The sequence below is a fragment of the Sinocyclocheilus anshuiensis genome, unplaced genomic scaffold, assembly GCF_001515605.1.
Source record: "Sinocyclocheilus anshuiensis isolate Anshui unplaced genomic scaffold, SAMN03320099.WGS_v1.1 scaffold840, whole genome shotgun sequence".
Taxonomy (NCBI): Eukaryota; Metazoa; Chordata; class Actinopteri; order Cypriniformes; family Cyprinidae; genus Sinocyclocheilus; species Sinocyclocheilus anshuiensis.
In genome coordinates, this window is record NW_015552598.1 from 651,335 (window position 1) to 665,693 (window position 14,359).

Here is a 14,359-nt window from a genome sequence, read left to right on the forward strand (position 1 = left end):
GCTCTAGCCCTTTTTTGGTGCCCCACCAGAGACAAGGGCTTGTGTTATGCACAGAGAGGTCACAAGCACACCTGCTGTCTGTACGAGACTCTGTGCTACACAGGAAGTGGTTAGAGAAGTTTGGTTGTAATTTGTAGCAACAACAACAACAACAGTCACATGCTGGAATTTTTTGTTGTGTTTATGACAAATTCTTTATATATAATTTGAAACGTATAGTGAAAATGAAAAAGCATATATGTAATCAACCAGAGTGGTTTGTAACATCACAATCTGAATGGCTAAAAATGGCTTTTTTAACCATCTGTCCACTGTAATGGACGTCACTAAACCTCAACGACTCTAGCACAAATATTTCATAAAGCGTGTCAAGCCACATCTTTTTTTTTCTTTGGGAAACTGGTCTAAATTATTTGTTTTCACCACCATTTGGATGCATTGTTTTTATGTAAGACTGTCAGGAAGAGTTTAGCAGAGCTGCCACACAAAGAAAGATGCGGTATGCAAAAAAGCAAACAAGAACCGCTGGGCCCTTCTGTCGATTGGCTCCCTGCTTCCGTCTGACCTCCACCCAGAGGAAAGCTACAAGGCTGCGGCTGATTGAGAAAGAGTAAACAAGGCTGCAAGTGTCTCTGAGGACACTTACTCGGCCTTACATGCACAAGCACAAACCATTCATGCTGCCTGGGATTTAATCACACCAGAGACTGTAATTCATTCATAGTGGTCTATATTTACATAATACATGTGATGCAGCAGACACAACCCAATCTGGATACTGTAAAAATCTGTGCATGTTTGTCTGTTCTATCAGTCTCTTTCCTGATATGTCTTGCTCGCAGCTGTCAAAACATGACCGGGATGTTGTCTTAGCTGCAGCTGTCCTCTTACCATGACTTTTGGGTGAGAATGCTGTATGATCCCTCAAATCCCCTCCAGCCCCTCCCTCATCCTGCTTTGTGCCTTTTCATCTTGTGTCCTTTTTTTTTTTTTGCATTGTTAAGTCCAAAGTTCTTATTCGGAATGACACAGCTGGATGTCTTTAAGCTAAAATGAAAAAAAAAGAGGGCTTTGGCGTGTCCCCCCCTGTAGGCCAGAGGAAGTTACCACTGATGTGAGGACCACCGGGGTTGGGTATCCCTCACGCAGACGGTCCCTCGGCTTCCTCGTCTGATCCGTCCACTTGCTGCGTCTGTTGCAGAAGCAGGACCTGGTTGTCCAAGCATGTCCTCAATTTGTCTTCGGTCAGAGTAAGACGCTCCTCGAGGACGGCAACGGTCTGAGAGAAGAGAATCAACAGTTAAAGTAGTGGTCACATTTCATGGCCAAAAAGGTTAATTGTTTATTGTCAATAGTGTAGCTTTCAATGCAGTCAGTGCAGTTAATTTGTAAAAATCTGCATGGAAATCTTTCACCCTTACATGAAATTCCAGATTGAAATGACTGGATTTGACTAGAAAAACAAACTACATCTGATCTGATTTGCTCTGTAGATCTAGAAAAACAGAACTAAGATGACCTAAAAGTGGTTCACCTGGGTCAGGATGTCCAACTGCTGCACAATGTTCTCCAGAGTGCTAGTAAGGCTTGATGGGATACACGAGTGCTCCTCTCTAGATGCTGTCATGCCGCCAGCAAACCTTTCTTCTTGGTCTTCATCCTCCTCTTCTCTGTGTCGCATATGAGTTCGACCTGGACCTGAGATGGGCTGATCTCTGCCGCTTGTTAGGCTTCTTACATCCTAAGGAATGAGGGTACCAAAATTAAAAGATCTGTTATCATTTACTCATTATGGTCCAAATCTGTATGGCATTCTTTCTTCTGTGGAACACAAAAAGAGATGTTTAACAGAATGTCCCAGGTGCTCTTTTAACAATAAACACCTAAAAATAGGTCACATTTTTGGTCTGATGCTCGTACAAAGCTATTTTATGGCTTCACAAGACTTTTAAGGACTACTTTTAGCATACTTTTTGTGGTTTTTGGAGCTCAAAAACATTGGTCTCCATTCACTTTCATTGTATTTAATAATGCACAAAAATGATTTTTTTTTACAGAAACACTAAAACCAAAATGAAAGGTTTAACTTTAACTTTGGACTCCAAAACTATTTTGGGCGAAACAGAAATGTATTTTTTGGTTTTTGCAGTTTCAGGCTGAATATTTTTACTTGCCAATATTTCAGTGCACGGTTGGTGGCGATAGCCTCATAGACAGCTTGCCTATATATGACGCAGTGGCGCTTCAGGTGTCCCGAGTTCGAATCCCGCCTCGTGGCGACTAATTTTATGTAATAACTTTTTTTTTTTATGTATTCTGCGGACGAAAGATCATATGGGTTTGGATTGACATTAAGGTCATTAAATGGTTTTATTTTTCAGGTTCACTGTAGTATACAGATCAACAGGAAATGTAGAAACCACATCAACATCATTTTTTTGCTAATAAGATCTGATAGAAACATGGAATCAGTACATGGGCCTCTGAATCATGCATACAACCAAAATCCTGACCAGCTCCAGAACAGAGACACAAAACGATGAGGAGGAGGGAGGGTCATACATTCCTGCCCTAATGCAGGAAGAAAATCGATTGCAGCCCCTTACTTCCTGTGCAGCGTCCTGACTTTAAAGCGCAGGCCTGAGAGACAGCATCACACCCTAGAAAGGGAGGGGAGGAGGTGAACAAAGCTGTCAATGTGTGGAGGGGTCCGTTCTGGGGTCCTCCAGCACCCACCAGCCACATCTGGGCAACATCTGCTAGCCTCATTTACACGCTTCGCTCCAAACCTTGTATCTTCTTCTGTGTATTCTGTAGCCTTGTGGAAAACAGCACTTGGAAAATATAGTCTGTGCTAGTAGCAGTGACGTGTCATTTGTAAATATCACTGGAAGTTGAGGGTCTACGTGTATTCACGATGTTAAGGTTCAAACCAGGAAATCTCTGGGACTAACTACGGATGGGAATCATAAAAGTTCTGGCTCAGATTCCTACGATCGATCCCGCTTAATGGTTCCAGTAAAGTTGTGATAAAACGGAAGTAGTGACAAATATTTTGTTCTGTATTGTGATGTTCCTCTGAGTGCAGTGGATTATTGTAAAAGAAAAAGTGTAGGGTGGGATTTTGTTCCCACCGGTTGTTGATTGTATTTTGAGAAGAGGCCGTTGCACTCAAAAATAGAAAGGCAGACGATGTGCCACCAGAAAGAAGCTTATTGTTTTCACCAGAAGATCAAGTTATGATATTTTGATTTAAAATTACGAGGTCATTTTAAAAATAATAAAATGAATGAATGAATGAATTAATTTTTTCACAACAAGATCATGCAATTACAAAGATAAGGTACATTTTAATTACATGCCGATTCCAACAATTCTATTATTACTCCAAGAAAAAAATATTTAGATAGATTTCATTGTATGGATGAATTGTTCACAATAACATATGTTTAGAAAATAGGGTGATTGTTCACTTAACGCTGACTTCAATGATAATTTTAGTACTGGTAAACATTAAATGTTTGGAAAAAATGCACTTTCATTGGCAAATAATGAGATAATTTAAATATAAAATTATTTTAAAGATACTTTTAGGTGACAAAAATGCAATCTAATAACTGGCCTTATTGGTATATTAAGCCTTTGTCTAATATTTTTTTTTATAAATAATTACTTCATCAAAAGTAAAAAAAACTAAACAAAACAATAATTAAATTAAAACAGTTGTATTATTTTAAATAAAATATTTCTGACAAAACTACTAATGTGCATCTTTAACTACAAACTGTCATATGAACAACCAGTCAGTAGCTGCATTTCCATTACCCTTCAAATTGCGCAAATTGAAATTGCGAGTTGAAAATACGCCAAATGGAAATGTCAATTTTGCAGACTCACGCTCACATGAGGTGGTTTTTAGGCAATTTGAAAAAAAGAATATTTCGCAAAACTGCGATGGAAACAGTTTTTTTTATTTACAGCTCACTTGGCATACGTAAAAGTCACAAGATCATTCTTTAATGTACTATAACCTCCAAGAAACACCTAATACATGGCCGATCTCGAGTATAAGGGGATTTCCTTGCCATTAATGCTTATTTAACGGCATATATGCTGTAACTCCCTATTTACACTGCACACGTCTGCAGCACATTACAGCTCCAACACGATGGCCACTCTAGTCACTGCTTGTGTTTATACCAGCCGTCATCTCGCCATAGTTTTTTTTATCGACATTTATAAATTATTGCAGAAGTTTTGTGCAAATCTGTAAAGGAAGTGCACCTAGTGATGCTGTATGTTTTTGACCCATTCAAAAGAATCAAGTAGTAGTATAGTATGGACACAGACCATATTGGTTTATTGCATAAGAATATCAATTATATGATTTTTCTAGGAGTTTCTAGGAAAAATCAGATAGAACCTTTAACAGCTCTAACATTAGATCTTTGTTTTGTCATATCTAAGTGCACATAACGCTGCTTTACCAAAGCAGAAAGGTCAGATTTGGCCAAGTGTTTCTTACTCAATGAGCTTTGGTTGGGCAAGAAACTAGTCTGTGTTGCAGGGTGAATGAGTGACCTCTTCCTTATTGCTTCACCAGTTGCCATGACAACAGCGTACCTGTGGTTGCTCGCAAAGAGTTACACTCATTCTCTTCCCTTGGTGGCAGTGCAAGCGATATGTGAAGAGAACGTGCACCTTATTAACAACTGTTGTGTTCAGTCAAAAACAGTGTTGCAGTCTGAAGTTTGAAGTGGGCACAGGTGGGTCATTACATTTCGTACATATTCATTCAGCTCCGAGGCCAAAACCGAGGGTCTTTATGTCAGCGCAGATATAATTTGTGTCAACAGGCTTACTGGCTGTTAAGCAGGTACTTCACTGGGCCATTGGGAATATTTATGAGCTCCCTCAACAACACCGAAAACCCCCCAACAACCCTTTGAAATATCACTCTCAATATCACTCAGTGAACACCCGGGAAATGGAGCATAATGACTGGATACTTGACAAGATCAGAGCAGCCGCTGAAGTCGTGTCTGGTCGAATATTCATTAAGAAATGGGAAGACACCATCTCAACAGTCTCCTCACAACAATATTGGCTCCTCATTAGCACTAATATTAGAACGATGTGTCCGTGCCGGTGAGAGAAATGTCAAATCGTCCTTCATTTGATGTAACCCAAGACTGTCCTCAAGGATAGGCACTAAAAGTCCAAAAATGGTTCATTTTTATTTAAAAAAACCATACGCCTCCTCTCACTGCCACTAAACCACTGACTGATCTAGTCTTGTGACAGAAGATAGAAGATTTTCCTTGTCACAGGATGCCATGTAATATCATTAAAGTGAGCTGTCTTGTACAAGGAAAAGTTTATTGATATCAAAGGAGGCACTCTTTGACATGCTAGCCTTTTCATACCCCTAAGTCATTTTCAGTACTCCTACTCCATCTCTCTTTCCTTTAACAGTCTTTCTGTGGATCAGAGGCTGGTTTCTGCCATGTTAAGTATCTGCTAAAGGCTGGCTAATGAGGTTTAAACTAGTACCTGGCTCCAGTCGCTGGATGGATTAAGTTTCATATTAGCTTGCACATGTCCTATGCTTCCTGCACTATTAACAGGGTTGATAGTATTAAAGTTGGGAAGGAAACGAGAGCTAAACCTACTTATTTCCCCGTTTCACTAGCACAGTTTGTGAGATAATCTGTTAATCCGAACCGGAACCTGAAATGTGCCTCAATAAGACTGTAAAAAATTTAGGATTCAACTAAATTTCAACTCTGAAGCAACTTTTAAAAAAGGCAATCATACTTCACATTCAAAGCCAATGCCTAAAAAAATGCTGTTGTTCAGTGTTTTTAGGTGAATATTCTTTCCTTCCTATATACACACACACACAGGGTTGTTTTTGTGAATTGTGGGGACAATCTATAGGCGTAATGGTTTTTATACTGTACAAACTGTATGTGCTATTGCCCTACACCTAACCCTACCTCTTACAGGAAACTTTGTGCATTTTTACTTTCTCAAAAAAACTCACTCTGTATGATTTATAAGCATTTTGAAAAATGGGGACATGGGGTAATGTCCTCATAAGTCACCTTCTCCTTGTAATACCTATGTCATACCCATGTCATTATACAAATTTGTGTCCTTATATGCCACAAAAACGCGCGCACACACACACACACACACACACACACACACACGTTTAAACCAGTGAATGATAAGCCAGTTGCATTACAGTCTGGATAGTCCATCATAGTTTAAAATCACTGCACCGCTATGTCATGTTATCATATTTGCACATGTCCTATTTCAATGATTACGATGCCGGCTATTTTTGCAAGCCAACTCTGACACTTCTTTATGATACAGTGTATTTGACCCCTCATGCTGGCTGGACTAGAGGAAAAGTGAAACCAACATTTGTCACTTCTGATTGTAGGCCACATCCTGTCAGGGGACCGAGACCACAGCTGTCTGCAGCACACAGGAGGTCAGGTGACGGGTGAAGCCCAAAGAGGACCCGCTTTTGCTTTGGTGTGCATCGGTGCTCAGGGAATGGGCTTTGAAACGGGTCTTTGTCCCTAAATGAAGAACACACACTTCCGAGATGAACACACACACGCGTGTACACGCAAACCCTGACCCTGGGCTTCAAAAGCAGAGCTGTTTGGTTAGTCTTCCAGATGAAAAGATAGAAAACACAAAGCCGTACTGAAAGACTGGAATATCAGAGATGGCTCCCGCACGCTATGGTAGGGGAAGCAGACGCTTCCTTTTTCCCTCTCCGTCTGTTCTCATATCAAACCACTCTTTACTCGCCCACACGTTGGCTTCAGGGTAGATAAATATCCGTTTTCAGAGATACCACAAAACTGCAGCATTTTATAACCAGCTCTGTGACTAAGTGGTTATGTCACATTTCGATTGTGACTGAAGTGTACGCTCTCATCGAGAACACACAACCAAACACTGCAATAAAACCCGCAGATCTCTGTCAGTACCCTCTCTTTCGCTCTGCGTTCACAATGAGTGCCAATACTGTCAGTGACCTGAAACCACTAAATGCCAAGTCCACAGGATATGATATAACTCGCTTATGCAAACCAGGCTGCACTGACGAACCTGCTTCATCAATCTGGAATAAAAACAATGGATTTAAAAACATCAGACAGAATGATGTAATATCATTAGGGGATTCTTTGCAATTTATTAAATTAGAATTGAAAGCATGAATTCAACTGGCGGAACTTAAATCAAAAGCCCTCGTTTGAAGAAAAGGGGGATCCCTCTACAAAAACGGGCAAAGAGGGACGACGAATGCTGCGTTCTGACCCAATTCCTATCGGAGGCAGTTTCAGATCCCACAGACTGGATGAGTCATCAAGCGCATTTGCACACACACACCTAAATGGTTCCAACCGCCCCAAAATCAGGTTGAAGGAATCACAAAACCAAAACGTATGGAAAGTGAAAATAACATGTCTATAGGAAATACGTTTATCAGATATACTGGAGGGCATGTCTTTGTGGTGATTGGGTATCAAGAAGGTTGGGTGACATTGACGTGAAGGAAGGCAGTCGTAAACATCAAAAGAACATCAATAACCTAATAAACTCTCTTAACAATCACAAAATTGGTAAATCAATAATTATTACTGATAATAATCAAAATGATTATAATATATATATATATATATATATATATATATATATATATAAAATAAAAATACAATACATTACATTTTATAAAATACTATTAATTTATTAGTTTATTTATAGTAGTAGTATATAGTATATTTGTAATATAGTAAAATATTATTACAATTTAAATTGTTTTCTGTGTGAATATGTTGTAATATGTAATTTATTCCTGTGACACAAAGCTGAATTTTCTGCATCATTACTCCAGTCTTCATTGTCAAGTGATCCTTCAGAAATCATTCTAATGTGCTGATTTGCTGCTAAAGAAACATTTCTGATCATTATCAATGTTGAAAACAGTTGCTTCATATTTTTGTGGAAGCCGTGATATTTTTTTTCAGGATTCTTTGATGAATAGAAAGTTCAAAAGAACAGCATTTATTTATGTTTACTGTCCCTTTTTTTTGATCAATTTAAAGCAGCTGAATAGTCTTTGACCCCAAAGTTGACCCCAAAGTTTTTACTGTTTTCCTTTGAAAGAATTAATACTTATACTTGATCTAAAGCCTGTGTTATACTTTCCGCATGCGCGAGTCCGCTAGGGTCCGCTATGGTATGCGTGATGTAAAAATCGTCATCGGAGAGTATGTGTGGAGGCTCCGCGCGGACATCCGCGTGCCTCCCATTTTTTGTGACAACAAAAAGCACCAACTGCACATGCGCAGGCTGTGTGAAGAAGCCTGTTGCTACTTGAACCTGTACAATCCGTCGATAAAACAATATAAAGACAGCCAGATGTGCAATAACTGTGGGCAATTGTTTGTTCACATGTTTGTTTACGGTTCAAGCCGATCTACTGGGCATGTATGGAACATGTCCGCGGAGCGGACCATCAGCGTATGCTTTCGGTAGTATAAATACAAGTAGTCCTCTTTAGCCTGAGAATCCCTTTTAGCTTTGCTGATACTGTAGCTTTGCTTTTTTACACAAAGAATTTGAAAAGTACAGTAAAGCGACCAAGTTCTTGGAAATGTCCATCATTTCCCTATCCAGCATGTTCTACAGCATTCAAACACACCACACCACACACACCATTCATTTTACACTCAAGAGCCTGTGACTCACGGTGCTCGGCAGAGTCGTAATGGAAAAATTCAGCATTAAATAACCTTGCGAGAGTGACCGAAGTTCGTTGCATGCCGCCTGAAACGCTTGTTTTGTCTGGGACGTGGCTCCTTTTTTGTTACTGTTTGCCCCCTGTTGCCTGGAATGCAGGCAAGGTTAAACATACAGGCTGCGTTGTAGGTGGTGGTGGTGTCAGCTGAGGATGTGTAGGTGGAAATTTAGCCCCTCGGAGTAGGCAAAGATGAGTGACTGCGAGAAAACTGAAGGTTAAGTCTTGAAGGTGCAGTTTATGCACTATTTTAATTTGCCATAACAAAGACACAAACAGAAATTTGTTTACTATCCTCGGGTAAAACGCCCCTGTAGGAGTGGATAAAAATATAGATCTTAAAAACAGACTTTGCATGACACATAGTCGGCCTCGGTGTTGGGCAAACTCAGAAAATGAAGCTAGCTAACCTTTACACAAAGTAGCTGGATACAGTACAAGCTAGGGGTGGGCAATATGACCAAAATCTTATATCACGACATGAGTAATTGTATTTCACAGCAACAATATCACAATATAGTTGCTTTTGCTTTAAATAAGGACTTTATGATGTCAAAATGTTCGATACCATATAAATTTCATGATTCATGTTACCAGTGTCATTATCACAAAAAGACTAATACTAGCCTAAATTAAAAAGAAAACAAAAACTCAAGCTCAATGAAGACAAATAAACAGTCAGCGAATAAATAAGAAAAAGAAACTAATTACAAGCAATAGGACAAACAAACGATAGTAGAAGAATTAAGAAATGCTACATACATTGTATAAAGTGATCAGATGTATAAAAACACTGCATATTCTTCACTGTGTGAATTAAATATATATTTATATTTAAATAAATATAATATATTTATAATATATATTTAAATAAATATATTTCTTCTTATTAGAGCTATAAAAGTGATTTAGTCAAGAGCAGCGAGAGATTTTCTCTCTTTTGTTATTTGATTAACATGAATGACAGACAACAGGAATATTAGACTGCTGTCACTTTAAGAGCTACCCGGATCCAATATACTGTTACACATGTGTTTTCTTTCTCAGCTGTTTGCTTTCACTTAAGACCTAAAAGTACTGTGTTTATGAAGATACTTGGAAAGACTGGCATTTTGACACATACAAGTGTGTGTATTTAACTGTTCAAGGCCTATAAAACGGCAAAAATAACTCAATACTCCCAGTTCAATACTCCGGCGCTTTATTAGCACTGTCTTCATGTGCATGTCTCTCTGACAGCACGTGTATATAGGCAAATGAGTTCTCTTTCACTGCTGATTGCATTTCAACGGCTTAAAATCAATTGTTTTTAAACCGCAATGACCACATATCACAGCAACGTCACGCGAGCATGTAACTATGATAGAAACAATAGTCCAAAATCTCTACAGATTCTACCAGTTAATCGTCTACTGGTATATCGCCCACTCTAATACAAAACAAAAACATGCTAAATGCTACAATTAGCCTTCTTTTTGATTGATTAATTCAGATTATGTTTCTATTTTAGTCAGAATGAAACTTACTAACGTTTTGCTAACTCAAAAGACTGATTACTTCATGAATCAGACAGTGGTGTTTCTGAATCTAAAAAGTTGACAGACAATACAAATTGACATAGAAAACATAACATTGCAGCAACATTGCAACAATGTTGTTGCAACACTGTCAATGCTACATAAACAATGTAATAAAGAGAATAAGCAGAAGAAAATGCAGAAAGCCACAAAGGCAGTGTAAAGTTTAAACTCTACAGCCTAAATATAATCCATGGCAGAGCAAAGTATGTGTTTGGCTCAGGTCAGCTCACTTTGGTGCTGCTCGTAGCAGATACAAATTGATGCTCATTGTGGCAGCCGTAGTGTTTCAGAGCCGGAAACCATTAACATGGCATTACGCGGCGGATGGAGGGCAGGAAATTAAATTCGGCTGTCTTTGAGTAACTGATGTCACAGTTCTCCCTGTGGGTAATTGATTATTACTGCCTTCCGCTGGCTAAGAGCACCGTGGATGTGGGTCATGCAGGAATGGGGAAAACAGAGAGAGGTATGGTGAGCTTGAGTCTGAATGATTCGTTCACTAAACAGTCTGATTCAGATCTCGAATTCAACTCACTGAATCAATCTGGTTGCAACAGTGTACAGTTATCTGGATTCGAAGAAAAGTTATTAACAATTTATACATCAGTCTGTTTCTCACGCAAAGCTACTGTATGGCTTAAGAAGACTTGGAAAAATGGCACAAGAGTTGCACGGACTGCTTTTATGATACGTTTAGCTTCCTGTGCTATACTTCCCTCCCTGTAGCCACGTCCATCTTTTGCAATCTGCCTAGAAGTCAAAGAGGAAGAAGGGATAAGGAGGTCATGATAACCGAGCTAGAGAAATCGCAAATAAAATGCAATCAAAAAATAAAATTAAAATAAAATTGATAAATAAAATGTCAATTATTTTAATGAATTAAAACTGACACAATTACATAGAAATTATACATGACATAACATCTGATTTAAAAAATATACATTTATGTTATGAGATTTTTTCTCATAAAATATCTAAAAGAAAAATTTAAAAGAAAAAAATTAAATATAAAATATTTCCTCATATATCCTTCATAAAATATTAAAATAAACACACAATAAATGATCTATTACAGAAATACCAGTTAAATATATAAATACACACACACACAACACTTTGACATCAATTAAATTTAAAATTGATAATTTATTGTAATTTATTATATAGGGGTCATATCACCTCAGTGAAAAAATATGGCCTGTGTTATCCTGTTTTCCTCCTCATTATTTCCTGTCCTCTCTATAATATCATTATCAATAAAACTGGCCAAATAGTGGCAAAAAAAACAAAACAATATTACGCAGCCAATAAAGTTGTGACCTTACATAAGGTCATTCACCTACATTTACTACTATACTCAGGGACTTCAACACATCACACTGAAAAGAAGCCAAATTGGTACCAATAACCAAACCATTTATACAAAAATATAGGTTACATAAGCAAACACATGCTGATAACCATATCACATATCAGCCTGACTGCATAAGCAATAGGCAAAATAAAAGAAAGAGCCAATAGTACTGGAAAATCAGAACTGCAATAAAAAAATTTTAAAAAAAACACTAGCTGTCCAATGAGCACCAAAGCACCGTGCTTATCTTGGCTTAAATGCACAACCCTACTGATCTTACAGCCAATGATTAACACCAGGGTCAACAGCCCACTGCCTGTAAAAGCTTTGCTATCAGCAGGAGATATCACGCAGCCAACTGACACCTCATTGAGATGTGTTGGATCCAACTCTCACTGGCAAACTGTTCACACCAAGAGAGAGAGAGAGTATACATCCTCTCTTCTGCTTTTTGTGGCCTCACAATCAAACGCTGTTTTTTGTGTGGGAGAAAAAAGATAAGAAAACACTTGCACAAGGTTAAATGAGAACATGATGTCCTACCATGCTGTAAAAATGTTTGACACAAAAGGGCGGTGTGCTGTACATGTGGCACATTGTGCAAACATAATTGACAGTGGGAGATCTAATGGTGTTAATGGCAATGTCATATAAAAATCTCATAAAATGTGCGAAAAGAAAGTGGGATTAAGGTTATATGACAAGCCAGAGGCTGATTGTCAAACATTACGATGAAAGTGGCCAGTATTGTTTAATATGGCCTGGTCGTGACAAAATACGCTCCCATGTTCTGGCTAAATTATGGCCAATATACCATATCTTAATGTAACTTAAAAAAACTTAATGTAACAAATAATAAATTTAATTAATTAAAACTAATGAAATTTTACAAAAATACATACATAACTAATCTATCTAATAAAATATCATATTTCCTCATATAATTCCTCATATATAACATAAAATATCTAATTTATATATCATATATATATAGTTTTATATTTACACTTTTTTTGAGAATTTTGAGTAATATAATATTCATATTATTCAGATAGAATATCAAGAATATGCTGTCAACTTGTATTTTTTAATATTATTAATATTACACATTTTAATTATAAACAAGTAAAATAAACCAAATAGATAAACACTAAAATAATCATAATTACAAAATAAATTTTTATATTTTTAAAACTATTTTGTTTTATTTCATTTTTATTATTATTATTATTTTAAAGATTTATTTTTGGCATTTTTGCCTTTGTTATGACAGGACAGTGTAGAGATTACAGGAAGTGAAGTGGGAACAGTGGTAGGAGGGGTGGGATCGAAAGGTCCTTGAGCCGGGATTCGAACTCGGGACACCCATAGTGCAATGGCGCTATATGACGGTGCGCTGCCCACGAGGCTATTATTTTATTTTATTTTTTTAATATATCTTAACTAAATTTGAACTATTTTTATCATGGTGTCTAAAAAACACAGCTAATAACACAATATGCTGCAAATGAATAATTATTCTAATAAAAGTAACAATTGGCATGTGTAATTCATATTATTTTTTATTTTTGTCCTTTTGTCCCACCCTGCTGCCTTCCTCACTGCACTTCCACTTATTTTAAGGTGCAGTCAGCACTTCTGTTTCCGATCTCACCCCCTCCACTTCTCTTTCTTCCTCTCTCTCCATCAGTCACTTCTGCTTTAATTTTGAACTCTCTTGCTCAACGTCGGCTGTGCACATCTGCAGCTAAGACAGAGCCAGAATACTGTGGATTTTCCATTTAAGAATGGGACATTGTGAAAAATTGCCTGGTCCAAAGCCCGTGGATTCCGGACTGATCCAAATGCATATTAGCTACAACAGAACATTGCGATTAGTAAGGCACGAAGCGCAGTTCATGAAGACAAGACGTGATGGAATGAAATGAGATGAGTTGGCGACACCTCAATTGCTGTCAGATGTGAACTCACAAGAACTACTGCTGTGAAGGAGAATGCTGAATGCTAAAATGGGAAGTAGGTTGGGAAGGGAACAGAAGCTGAGTGGCAGTAACCCTGGTGTTTAAGGTGCACTCGATAATTGAAAAGTGGTGCAGCAAGTACTGGAGATTTGCTGGTGTCAAAACACCTGCTTTGAAATGCTGCGGATATTCTCTCAATCCAAGTACATAATGGAGAGCAGCTCCAAGTATGCTTTAGATCTGTAAATGATCTGACCTGAGTCTCATCGTCTTTATTATCTGTCATAGGAATATTATAGCTGTTTTTCAAATTATGGCCAATAAATATCTTTACCATCCTACCACCTACCACAATTTGATCAATAATATGTAAATAAATAAAACCGATACAATTATACATATACATTAAATTAAAATGATTTTTTAAATTTATTTCTTTGATATTTTATTATATGTTTATTTATATATATTTTAAATTTAAATTATATTTTCCTCATACAATATTAAAATAAATATAAAATATATGAGAAATTCTAAATATAAAATATGAATATTAAAAAAATATATATATTAATATTAAAATGACCTGGAATAAATGTCTATTTTGAATAATATAATATTTATTACATTCAAA

At 37.3% G+C, this 14,359-nt stretch overlaps 1 protein-coding gene across 1 annotated transcript in view; it reads right to left on the bottom strand.

Moving 5' to 3' along the window:
- Positions 1-293: 293 nt before the first annotated feature.
- Positions 294-14,359, bottom strand: part of poc1b (POC1 centriolar protein B) — a 46,565-nt gene continuing 32,499 nt past the window's right edge. The window contains exons 11-12 of the mRNA XM_016456755.1: positions 1,535-1,741; positions 294-1,279 (exon numbers count right to left, since the gene is read on the bottom strand). Coding sequence (XP_016312241.1) covers positions 1,142-1,279; positions 1,535-1,741 — 345 coding nt within the window. The 3' untranslated portion in view covers positions 294-1,141. The remainder of the gene's footprint in view (positions 1,280-1,534; positions 1,742-14,359) is intronic.